We start from the raw sequence: 13,767 nt of genomic DNA, 5'->3' as shown, positions 1-13,767 counted from the left end.
TTCTCCCTACTAAGCACACAAATCTGTTCGCTGATTATAATTGATATTGGGAAAGGAATGTCCTTGCAGCTGCAGCACAAACCTTGTACAGTTTACTCAGACAATAATGGAAATAATCTATTTTTTGTCTGTCATACTGTGTATCATCACTGTCAGGTTCAGGATACCAAACGTGATGGCCTGATCATCTCACTAAATAACAAATCCTCTTTTCTTGTCATGTAGCTCATTATTGCATCCTGGTTTAACTGCCTTCCAAGTGAACTTCCATTTTTCTCCAGTATTTGCATCTTGGATTGTAGGGTATTACTTGGTACCCAAACCTTGCTTACATAAGCCTTGTTCTTGTCTCTGTTGGAATTAGAGGCAGCTTCTACTGACCTGATCTGGACAGAGTTTTGATTTCATTTGGGAAGTTAGAAATAATAAAAGGTGTATGCTAACAATAAAAATACTGCCATCTGTCTTGCAGCTGAGGCATGCAGAACCCAAGAAGCGATTGCTCCATGATCCCTCCAAAGGAGGGACCATGAACAGAGCTCAGATCTCCTGAAACCCCGGCACTTCATTGGGTAAGTGTTGGTTATTGGTCAAGTTGTAGAAAACATTCTGGATTTGGCCATTCTTTTGCATGTCTGTCATTGTAATGCCGTGCAGTACCTTGTCAGCAGCAGCTGTCATCTGTGATTTTTGGATGGAGCCTATCTGGACATCTGAAATTAGGAAAAATCAGGTGGAACTAGAACAAGTAATTTCTTTGTAAATAAATGGGGTGTTTAAAATTATATGCTAAAATATGCAAATAGGGTATCTGTTTTGAAGGAAAAACATGGGTATGTGTTAACTTCCTTTTAAATTAATTCAGCACAAGTGTCTTCGGAGTTTAAATGTAGTCCTCAGGAGACTAAATACTGCATAATGTGATATGCTGGAAAAGACTTGAAATGCACCCACTAAAAGCTCATTTTACTGCTGTATTCACACACAAACTTTCTAGCTGGCAAATTCTACGCCTAATTTGCAAAGATGAAATCTTGCCACTAGAAAATTACTCCAAACAGAAGACTAAACTTCTACAAGGAAATCTTGGTTACCACTAACTACAACAATAACTGTAAGCAAATTTAACAGTTGTTAAAACACAATATGATATAGTAATATTTGTATTTAATATGCTTTCTGCATATGTTTTGCATATACATTTTCATATTTAAGTTGAAGTCAGGTGTTAAAAATGGAGAAAGACTGAATGCTTTCAGATTTTTGTATTTCTAAAGAATTCCATTCTGCATAAATGGGACTAAAGAGTTTCTAGGCTTAGAGTAAGACATAGTTCAAGGAGTATAAGAACCAAATACTCTAATATAACCATTTTTAAGAAGTGCTTAATATGACAAGAATATTGGTTAAGTTGCACATGAATTGGGAAAATTTTAGTAGAGCAAGAAGAAAATTAAAACATTAACTATCAGTTTCTCCTGTCTAAGCAGAACAATGGTTCAGGTTCCTTGTCCTCCAGCTCTAACACCATGTGCAGTTATTCAGTTACTTAAAACATTAGGTACAGGCAAGCCAGGGTAATACTTGCTCAAAGATGGGCAAAGAGTAGCTACATGTAGAGAAAAGTGCTGCTGATGTACTGGACCCATATACCAACACTGCACTGGGGCCCCGGGCTTGTGGAAGTGCTCTTTTGTGGTTGAGCTTTAACACTAGTTACTTAAAAATCAGATAGCCTCCCTAACAATGCAGGTTTCAGCCTAGTCTGTTGGCTCAATTAATTGAATAATTAGGTTCTGGTTTTCTTTGTATTTCTCCTGCAGGATCAAAATCTGTATTTCTTTTAACAGGATCATAGTGACTTTCTGTTCTGAGCTGCCAGGCAGATAGCCCTGCATAATGGCACAGCTGTATAGCACTACAGCATGTCTTACACTGCAAATACGTATTGAGTGTATTTGCATCCTTCGGGGTTAGAAGTACAGCATAAATCCAAATTCTTGCTAATAATGATGCTGGTTTTCTACACCATAGCTCTCAAAATGGAAGAATCTGAAGAAGTTCCTAGGGACAATTGTTCCCTTAGACACACGGCTCTACTGAAATTACTCCTGCTTGTACACCCATGTCCTTGGCTAATCTATGGGTTGAAAACTGGGAGTGGACATTAGAAGGAAACTGTCTGCTGTTTGATGGCATTAGCCTCCACTTCTGCACTATGTATGCTTAGCGAGGGGGCATATGAAATTGGTAGAGAGACTCTCTGCTTGCTTCACAGGCTCCCAGTTTAACCCTGTCACGCAGTGTGCGCTCTGCATTCCCTTCCTTGCTTGGGATGTGGCTGTGGGTAACGTTTCTAGCCAGCGGTAGCATTGCACAGCCTTTAATTTTGTAAGATAAAGGCAGGTAAGAATAATTCAGACTGACTGGCAAAGGCCAACATCTGTAGGAGGAACGAGATGTAAATGCTTTCAGTACTGTTAAGGTCTATGCTTTCTTTATGTAGCTACACAGAATTATCTATTTAATCTATTATCTAATACCGTTATACATGATGATTCCAATCTCATTTAAATCTGTGGAATACTGTAACAACTAATTAATTCGCTCTTGTCTGTCTTCCCTTTTCCTTCCAAAGCAATTCCTACTATGAAATTTGGGAAATGATACATACGGTAACTACAGTTGTCAGCAACAACTTTTATTTACAGCGTCTCAGGATGGCATAAACCACCTCCTCTGAACGCTTCTCAACCGGAAGATTTCCCATGGAAACCTCCGGTGCTGACTAGAATCACAATTCTCCGTTAACAGGCAAAAGCCACGTTAGCATAGCCAGGAGATGGGGATGCTGGTGGATATGGGTACACGACAGTGCTGAGCATAGGCTCTGCACAGCCACTCCCTCCCATGAGGTCTGCTATGAGTGTCCACCCCTATAGATGCATACTCTTCTTACCTTCCTATGGCAACCGCACTGGAGGTTGATTTAACTAAATTAACAGAGCTTACTGAACTGAAAAGAATGCAACACGGAACAGCCTTAAAAGGATTAATCGCTTAGGTTTTTAGCTCTGCCTTGTGTCCTTATACCTCTTTTTATATGTCATGTTTCTCACAACAGCAATAGTGACAGTGTAGCTAGTCTGGTTAGAGGCATGAGAAACAGCCACATCCCTATCCAACTAAAGATAAACATGAAGACACTGCAAGATAAAAAGTAATTTCAGAAACACTTCCTCCTTTTGCCTTTGTTATGCTGATGGAGAGTCCTAACATGCTGTAAGCATACCTTCTAGATGACCTGCTGTCACCCAGGTGCTGTATGTAGAGATGAATTTCACTCACAGGACAGGCGTTACGTCACAGCTGCCTATCAGCAATAAACCTGAGAAATCAGACTGAGACATTTCTTAAAAAAAACCCCAAACTTATACACCCCATCCAAAAGACCTGACTGCAGCATTTAGAATGTACTATTTCTTAGTACATAGAACAAACTTATTGGAAGAGCATGGCTTTGGCCATAAGCAGTTTCTACTGAAAGACAGACGTCCCAAGGAGGTACCTGTCCAGGTGCACTAGCCTCTCTCTCCTAGAGCCCAGAGCCCCTTCGCCATCACACAAAGCCCCGTAACGCAATCACTGTGGCAGCCCCAAGGACAGCAGCTTTACTGAGCATGGGGACAGTGACTGTCCTGCACGTGCGCTGCTGAACTGATGCTTCTCGCGAGCAGTGGGTTACACGGGGGAGCAGGCTGCTCCGCCAGCTCGCTGAACGTGCGCTGCTCCTTGCCAGAGAGTGTGAGCATGATTAATTAATTGTTTAGTACTAAGTAAGGGGCACACAGTGGCAACTGAGGTTAGTTTTTGCTTTCCTAATGGGGTTCATGATGCCAGAGCAGCTTCCTTGATATCATGTTTAAATTAATATTTTACTAAAATTCTGACCATTTTACTACCCTGTAATTCTTGCAACTCTCTCCTCTCTGCCTTGTGTAATTTCTGGTCATCACTTACTAGTTTGCTGTACGGTCTAGTTTTGTTCTGATTAAATAAAAAAGTGACTAGACAGAACTAGGTGAACTGTCAAACAAACACCTGTAAGACTTTTCAGCATAAAAGTACTCCTAAAATAAGCATTTCCCTAAGACTTGACAAACAACCCAAACAATAAAATGCTTGAACGCTACCCAGTTGATGGGAGTCTTTTCAGGGCTAATTTACATAATTTGACATAATTACAGTTATAAACACTCGAAGAAGCCTTGGAAGGAAGAATGTCACTGAAGCCTACATTTTATTGGATCTCATTGCATTTGGCAGCTGTATGAAACTGTGGAGCATGGAAATTTGCTCAGCTGGATCCTGGTTATACGATCACCCAATGCAAGCTCTGAATGCTCAACGCAAGTTTGTCCTGTACTGAAAGATACCACAGGATCCCCCAAGGCCTCTGTCTGGTCAGCCAGCATGATGTATAATGAAACCAGATTGAGGTACTGGTGGTGGTTCCCTCCATATGAATGCCCATTAAACCACTGTTTTTGGCCACAAGATAGCAGCCAACAGGTGAGGCTCTGCCCCCAGCTGCCTACAATTGGAGGAAGCTACATAACTTAAAGGAAAAAAAAAATCAACTTTGAGATATGTATATACACACACATTTCTAATCAAAGATGCAAATTAAGAATTATTTAATTCTGTAATAGATCTACAGAACCAAGGAGACCACTAGCTGAGGATGACTCCTCCACTTTTGTCATAAGGATTTCTCTCGTCATTACATTTTAACAATGCAAAGGAGGAGGAAAATGTTGTCTGAAGAACACTTTTTCCAAAAATCTGTACAGTCTTCTATCAATCAACCAAGCTGAAGTCCATGTCCCACCACAGACTGGCATGGTACCTCTCAGAATACAGTGTATTTTGCAGGAAAAAATGAGAAAGTTTCCTCATGCAAAGTTTAAGATACATGTCTCAAATGCAGGGCAAATACTGATTTTAGTGCTCGTCTGGGAAATCTAGTTCAAATTTTTTTTCTTGCTCTGGTTGGAAAGTCTTGTTCCCTTTACCCTTCTGAGACAATTCTCTACTTGCACTGCTATGTTTTTAATTATCTGTATCATCAGACATTCTTGTTGAATGGCTAGAGATGCCAGAGAAGGATTGCAGCCAAAGGAAGGCGCTATAAAAAGCTATGGGCCAGCATTTACGTTTTCATTAATATTTCACAAACTTCAAGACTCCATAAGCATCAATACTTACGGTCCTGCTTATTTTCAGTAGTTCTGCTCACTGCATAATATGGAAAAGAAATACCAGACCTTTAAAAACGTAATAAAAAAGACTCTCTTCAGATAGACAGCTTCCAGTGTATTCACAGAAACACATCCTTTCACCAAACTAAATGGGAGCATTTCAGATGGACCTCATCAGTTGATCTTGGCAAGCCTTACTTGCCAAGTACTCTCATTAGCTTTCTTCTAGCTTAGAGAATGTACAAGGGGCTATGTACCATGCTGTATGTTGAGAAATAATGGCATTTTAATTGCATGGGGTATTAACAAAATCCTTTTTGAAGAGCAAGCTTTTAATTATTTCATTTGTCTCTTTAATTTATCATAAGGAAACAACTAATTAGCTTTCACTTGTCCTGGGCAGAAGTTTCTTTGTAGAAGACTTAAGTACAGTCCATAGAGTCTAGTTTAACAGTACTGCACCTTCACTGGGGGATTGTATTTGGAACATGGAATGGAAATACAGACAGAAAACAAACCTAACATTTTTGAAGCTTTTAAGACTTAAATTATCAATGCATTCTACTGCTGCACCCCAAATCAGATCTAACATAGGTTTTACAAAATAGCGGCAGTATTCTGGAGTAGAAACCATTAATTGTCACCCAAGGGTTGGGTTATACAGAGCAACCACTGAAGAGGTAGACAGTACTAAAAAGTTACTGAAATACTATCTAAATAAATATGTTAATTCTTTTTAAAAATAGTACCAAATATCCAGTGCAGAGATGGCCACAGAGAGCCCCCCCACCCCCGATGAGACTATTGTTACAACTTGAGAAAAGACATAATTAAAACTCTGCCCTTGAGGAGACTGAAGGTGAAAGCTGGGGTGTCTTTTCAGGTTAGGGATTTAAGGTCTGCTGCTTCAGAGCTACCCTTTAAAGACAAAGATCTGCATTACTTTCAAGTATAAACACAAATAATGTTAATAGTATGCTTTACTCATTACTGTCCAAATGCTCTCTGCACTAAGGTAGATGCTAGACTGTATTACCAATGTCCTAAAATACACTGATCGTGGCTGTTGAAGTCAAAGAAGAAAACAACTAATTAATCGGTAGAAAAGATACTTGCAAACCCACATAGATGATACAGAAAAATTAAATGCAGGAATAAAATTACCTTGAAGGTGCACCTCAGTCCATGGGCTGGAGTACACAACTAGATTTGTAGACTCAAAACTGCAGGGAAGCAACTGTCACCAGTCAAACTGGCACTAGCTATTAAATTTTTCACAGAAGCTTAATCAGGTACTTGTTTTAGAAAGTACCGTAATCTCATTTTACTTATCTTAAGCAACTGACATGTCTGTACCTGACATAGTAAACTTCCAATGTCTTAATTCTTACCTTAGGAAGATCTTACCTTCCTTTGAAAGACGAAATTTGACTGTCTTTAGCTTCCAACCATTGGAACCTGGCTTGTCTTCAGGACGACCTACGTCCCTCTGTAGGAACACTGATATGCTTTGAGTCACCTTGCCACTTCCTCTTAGCTAAACTGAACAGAGTGATCTCCATAAGGATTCTATGGCAGAGCATGTTTTCTAGCCCCAGAACTTTGGTGGCTTCTTTATAGTTGTCCCTTGTATTTCTAAGTCAGTTATGAAGTGTGGACGCCAGGCCTGGACTCAGTGGCCTATCAGCATTCTCATCACTGTGAAATCACTTAGCCTTTACTTACACTTCTTTTTATTTTTCTCACACTCACATACACATAAAAGCACTAGTCTTTTTAAGTAAGGAACTGCAAAAGTGGCTCATTATGAGGCTGTTATCATTAATGACCCAATATCCCCTTTTCTGAGTTGCTACTTCCACAAAAACAAACAACAAAGCTTTCTGTTTCTTGTTCCTAAATAGGTTACTTTGCATTTGATTCTACCAAAATCACTTTTTTTTAATTAATTCTGTAGCACTCACTCTGCCTTAGAAACAAGTAATTTATTGTGCAGTCAGAAAATGTAACGCAAGCTTTTATAACCTCCTGAGGTAGCTGACGTTGGGATCAAATGTAAACATAGCTTCTTGGCTCCATGCAAAGAAAGCAAGGATAAATCTGGTTCTGTTAGTAAGGAGATTACTCACACTTTGGATACAGAAACAAAGCTTTTGAACTTTCTGAATGAAATGTCTGCTGAGTAAGAATTACCTGAGTAAACTGCCAGTAAAGCTTCATTCTCTTGGCTTTGGCATAATTGCATTCAATGAGCCTGGGCCTGCTGTTCACATCCACCAGGCATCTGTTGTCATCATCGTCGATAGTGGGACTCAGAACACCCACATGGAGCTGCTGATTGCTTGTGTAATAAACATTCTGCAACAGGAAGCACAAACAAGATTTGTGGCCTCTAGACAGAAGCAGCACTTTTACCAAAAAGCTAATGGCAAAGATAAATATGCTGAATAGCAGTAGGCTGACCCCATAGTGGCTTTTAAATGATTTCCCTTCATGCAAGAGGCAACATTTTAAAAGTTGTTCTAAATTAACAACTAATTGTTAATTGTTACCAACAACTAACCATTGGCTAACTACTTAATAGGAAATACACAAACAAAAATGATTGTCTCATCGTGTGCCTTTCTACTTCTGTTTCCTATGGTCATGCACCGGGGGTCTTCAAAGAGCAAGATGTACACCCTCTGGCAGGAAGTGGGACTGGATGAGTATTGCCATCCACTCTGATTAGACTATTTCATCTGAGGATAATGACTGGAGAGGTAAGAAAGCGAACAGCAGCACAGCAGGAAGGATCGCAATCTTTTATATGACAGATAGAAAGATAAATGAAGGTTTTCTACAAACAAATGCCTAAAACCAAATTTGAGGCAGCTAACTGAAATCCAGTATATACAATAAAAAGTTATTAGCAGTTGGTGACAGTTGCATAGCAGTAGAGAAAACAGAATGGCCATGTTTCAGGCTATTTGTTCTCATTTTATTTTGTACACGTCAATACACACAGACACAAGAGACTGGAAAAAGGGATCAGACATTGGCTGCTCTGGATTTCTAGCAAAGGAGTGCTCCCGTAGGCCTCAGTGATTACACTTACGACAGTGAGACTATTCTATTACACAAATGCTTTCCACTCTGTTTGACTACAGATACGTGGGAGGTTTCTCTAGAAGAAAAAAAAAGAAGGGGAAGGAAGGTAAGCTTGCCAGACAGAGTGGATAGTGTGTCCTCTTGAAGACAACAGGTTACATATAAGCCCAGAAAGGTAACACAGGACTATGCTGGGATTGTCTGTTTGCTAATCACAAACAGAATTTATTTTGCTAAAATCAGACTTTTTCTTGAGAGGACCATGAGAAAGATGAAATGGTTGACATCATGCTTTAGCAGCCTAATTCGAGAAGGGTAGATGTAAGGCTTTGACAGCTCCAGTGGTATCGGGAGTCGCAACAGACAAGGACTGGACAGAAGCACCAGATTAATGTCCCTGTCACCTTACTGTAGCCTTTCTCCTCCCAGAAGGGGAGCTGGAAACTATGCTGAGTGTATTTGGGAATCTTTTCTCTTCTCAGAGGTTGATGGTACTTCCTCCTGGTATCTGTTCATTGTTGATGTTGTAGCTTGTTTTTTATATGCGTATTCTTATTTGTGAAAACTCTGATAAAATATTAATTGCAAATAGGAGAGAAAGCAGAGGAACACAACAAACCAGGACTGAGGAGAGATTTGGCAGCTTCATGTAAAAAAACAACTTTGAATGCTGAAATTGGTCAATGCAGAGATTAAATACAGATGAAAACAAATGGTGGTGTTTCTGTGCAAGACTACGTTCTCTGTTTACTCTTGTGGAACGCTGCTGGGGCAGATCCGCAGCAGATACAAGCTGACATAGTTGCGCAGAAGTTAATGAAGTTGCCATTAATGGTTTACACTAATCAAAGGTTTGACCCCCTTCATCAAGTTTCATTCTTTTCACCCCACAGAAATGATAACAGAAATCTGAGCTGGCTGAACTGAGGCGAGCCTAGGGTTTAAGACTCTGAGTAAAGTTGAATAGTTCAGTCATGCCTTCCAGGGAAGAGAAGGGTAAATAAAAGCACCTAGCAGAGCACATTTCCAAAATGATTGGTTATTACTGATTGAAGTAAACCATAAGAACTGTGGGAAGACTGACAAGAGCACACCCCAACCAACTCCATCCGTAAGTTAGATAATTAAACATTACTACAAACAAAACTGATGCTTTAGAAGGGCAATAAACATTTAGAATGCGCTTTCTAGACAGACCAACAGCAATTATTTTAGATACATTTAAGAACTATCCAGATGATTTTTTTGGAGAGGGATTGAGGTAATGCTATAGCAAGGCAGTAAGATGAAGATGATCTTTAAAGGGGATTGTTAGGACACAGTGACTCTGCAGATGAACATTTTGTTGCAGCTCATTTGTCTCTTACCTAAAATTACAACTAGAAAAATGGGAAGAAAACTGACAGTTATTTGCATTTTTTACTAGTAGGAAGTGATTTGTTAGTTCCATTTTTCAGCACATGGTCACCACAGAAAACATGGTAGAAGAAAACAAAGGCGCTTTGCGTTTTTTTCTTTCCTTTTCTTGAAGATACATGTCAGTCACTGAAAACAAATGAACAGGCTTGGCTGTAACTCTGAGAAGTAGACACTATAGATCAGGGCTGCTTGTGCAAAAAAAGTGGTGTACCTGCAACCCCTCAGGGCTGAGCTGGTTTTGTTAGCTCAGTCTCCTCAGCCTTTCACAGAGTGGCCTGAAGGCTCCAGGTAATCATTTTATCTTCCTGGATAAAGCAAGCCCAATTCATGCTGCAGCTCTACCAGCTTTTTTGATTTCAAATCAGCAGTGGTTCAGTCTGAACATCATTCTGGGCAGAAGCAGAATGATGGCTCTGGCTAGGGGAATTACCCAATTCTGTTTGTTGGCAAAACTGTTCAGAAATAGAACAATCAGATGCAATTATGCTTAATAGAGATAATTAGTAGGTTGTTGCTTACCTTTAGAGAGCTCATCCTACCTGCTAATACCACTTCATTTTTCATTGTGGACCAGTTTAGAAAAAGAGGTGTGAAATCTTGTGTTCTTGCCTAGTTTTGGGAAAGGCACCTTTCAGCTGCTAAGTGGCATGTAAAACTAAGCTCAAACTGAAACAGACCGTGGTAGAGTGGCAGTTAGTCCTTCTAACTAGGCTCCTTCAGGATGTTGCTTTGCTTACCCAGTAATATGGATAGTATTTAAGTATTCTATATATTAATTATTATAAATATTTTAGTATCTTATCCAGTAATACCATCTTATTTCAGAATTGAAAATATTGCACAACCTGGTAATTTGACTACTATATTTTTCTAGTGGAGAGATCACATCAAAGGCACATATCCTCTACAAATTCTACTTCAGCAGCATGCTAGCAAACAGCAAGGTATCAGTTTGTGTTCCACTTGGCCACAAAACTTTACTTAAAACCTATGGCTCCTTCCCAAAACCCGAGAATGAAAGAGTCCCCGCACTGAGAGCACATAATGGTAACTATGTCAGGATGAAGGGAGGACATCCTTTCAGTGAAACAGAACCAGCTCTTGACACCGCTGATTAATGCTCTTCTAGTCTGAAACCTAAAGCGGTTAAACATGAAGCCATGGTAAAGCCTCCCTTAAAATAATTTCCTATATTAAGAAAAATATTCTAATTGCTTTCACACTGTATCTCTTCTATTTGATTATTTTCATTTTCAAAAATACTTCTAGGGTTTCTTTTTTTGTGTGTGGTTTAGTTTTGGGTTCCTTTTAGTTTAAAGATGGTACATAAATTACCTTTCTGGAGTAGGCAGTAGGAGATTAACTAGCTGAGTTACATGAACTGAATTACTATCTCATAATGTACTTGTTAGGTATGCACATACATGACTTTTTATTGATCATATTTTGAATTGACCTGCAGAGAAAATATGATCTTGCAGATTAAAACCATGCTCACGTTTTATCATCTTATGTGTAGCCATACAAAAACCAGTTTATACTTGTGATTTAAGTAAGTTGTTAAATAGATAAATGCCTCAGCAGTACTTTTTCAGAAGGATGCTTTTAAATAGCATCAACAAGTACACTAGCTGTTTTGCAGTCCACTTCAGCACAAAATGGACAACTGAGGCACTTCTGTTTAAAACACTTCAGAAGATACAGCAAACAACATTTTACCAGCACATCTGTTCCTACAGTATTTTGCAACATCACCATCAACTAACACAACAGGATAGAAATCTTGCAGTAATTTAGAAAAGTGATTTTTGAACAATCACTCCAGTACTTTCTTGGAAGTCCAGATGACTGAGTATTGAATATGGACTATTAAGCCATTATGGCAACTTTGAAAATTTTACTCAGAGGTTGGAACTTTCATTTCTGTACAACAGCAAATGTCACAGCAGTCCTCATTCAAGGGATTGGAGACTCAATAGCCAAAATTTTGCTTAGTTCCACTGAAGTTGCAGCCTCAGCAAAACACAACCACACATTTTCACATTACCATCACATACATACTCCCTAAGGAGCTACTGAATTCCCACAGAAAGAATCTTGCTTGGATGTTGGTACCAAAGCACATGATTAAAAAAAGCAAACAACAAACCAACTCCCCTATTCTGTAACAAAATAAGCCTCCTTACATTTTGTTAGTCTGTTCGAGCCCACAGCACTTTACCTTCTATTTCTTTCACTGTAACAGTACTGATGTACAGCTGCATCTCCTGGGCAACTGGAAGGGAGCACCTTTGCTCAGGAAAGCAGTTAAGTTCAGCAAAAGGCACTTACCTTCTCAAAAAGTGAAGCTACAAGGGATCAACATTACTGTCAGCTAGAAACTCTGTAAAAATGTCTGCCAAGTGTCAGAGTCAACATGGGCCTGAGCCTTAGGCACTTCCACATCTCCTTCAACCACACTCCCACCAGGTGCTTTTCAAGGGTGGATGAGTGCCGTTCACACGCTGACAGCTGGCTCTGGAGGCTGCTGCTCGCTGCCTGCTTTCCCTGCCCTCACTACAGGTCCAGCTGCAGTCAGTGTCCTCAAGAAACTTCCTTTGGAAAACTGGGGCTCGCAGCACATTTAAGTGGTGCAAAAACAGTTGTTCAAAACAAAACCGGGTGTTATTAACCTAAGGATTGGCAGGAAGCAAATGATTTAAGTAAGTAACAAAAGCTTCATACCTGGGTCTGAAGAAAAGTGTGTTGGTTGCCTTCAAAGCTCAACATAGGTCTCTGCCACAACGCTTCCGTTTCAGTCTCTCTTGTGATCTCGAAGAACAGCCTGATAATTAATTACCTTCATAACTAATCTTCCTCTGGACTGTAAAAGGTGGGGCTTTTTGTAAACTGTTTCTCTTTTTATATCTGTTGAGAAACTTGGCATGCAAATAGCCTTGTACCTGTAAAATGGCATCTTCCAACTGCAGGACCAATTATTCCCTAGCTTGCTTGAATTTATTTTCCTATAGAAGTGTCCTATCGAAGGCCATTGCTTCATTTCCTGTTTGATCCACCTAATAATCTCTCTGGTTATTCACATTAAGACGAAATATAAGACAAGCAAACTGATATTGCTGTCACATTAACAAAACTAATAAAATGGTTCCCAAAATCTTCATAAGGTGAAAGAGTGAGATTTAGTCAAGACATACGTGTTATTTTTTCTAAACGGTTATTTTTTTTTTAAGAACAAAATTTATTTGTCCTAAAAAGACAGCTAAAAGACGGAAACATGAATGAGTGGTAGTTGAAAGCTGCACAGCCCAGGATACTCAAGAAATCTTCATAATGGCTAGGGTCTATTAGAGGAAAGTTGGTGTCCTAAATGTTTTCCCCACCTGCATTTCAGGTGAACTAATTTGCTGTATGTTATTTTTTATATTCAGTATTCTAAGCCTAACTTTTTCTGAAAATTTGCTTGAATATTAGAAAAACTTACAATAAAATAATGCAACGAAAACAAAAGTTGTATACAGTACTGCCACTCAGACCAATTCCAGAATTAAGGAGAAGCAGCTTCACCCTTTATTTGCCATGGGACCAAGCCATAGCCTTGCTTGTTTTTGAGGAATGCAGGGACTCCCTCCTCCTTCTTGACGCAATCTCACATAGCAAATCAGCATGGAAGAGAAAAAGGAGAGTTCGTGCTCAGAGCCACAGTCTCCCCTAAATCTCAAATGGTCCTTCTGCTCTTCTATTCTACCTGTCTCCTCCGAGGCAAATTCTGCTTTCAGTTGTGATCTTGAAATATCACTTGCACAGCCAGCCACCTAACTGCCAAAGAGTTCATCCTCTGCTAAGCTAAGTGCTCACTGGCAAAAACATGTGCACAGCCCATGAAGTGAGCATAGCAAAAAGCAGACCTGCGTAAGAATGCTCCAAATAGGAAAAAAATGAGTTTGTGATTTATGAAAGTGTAGAGTTGAGATAACGCATACTGAATCTAGCATCTACA

General features: G+C 39.5%; 1 protein-coding gene across 1 annotated transcript in view; it reads right to left on the bottom strand.

Annotated features, from left to right (window-relative positions):
• The window catches only part of GALNT18 (polypeptide N-acetylgalactosaminyltransferase 18), a gene marked incomplete at its 5' end in the record, with an annotated part of 80,815 nt that overhangs the window by 11,036 nt on the left and 56,012 nt on the right, over window positions 1-13,767 (bottom strand). Inside the window, one exon of the mRNA XM_010286735.1 lies at window positions 7,455-7,619. Coding sequence (XP_010285037.1) covers window positions 7,455-7,619 — 165 coding nt within the window. The remainder of the gene's footprint in view (window positions 1-7,454; window positions 7,620-13,767) is intronic.

This window comes from Phaethon lepturus, unplaced genomic scaffold (assembly GCF_000687285.1).
Source record: "Phaethon lepturus isolate BGI_N335 unplaced genomic scaffold, ASM68728v1 scaffold5615, whole genome shotgun sequence".
NCBI lineage: Eukaryota > Metazoa > Chordata > Aves > Phaethontiformes > Phaethontidae > Phaethon > Phaethon lepturus.
Note: the sequence above shows the minus strand (reverse complement) of the source record. Positions and strands in the feature narration are given on the sequence as shown.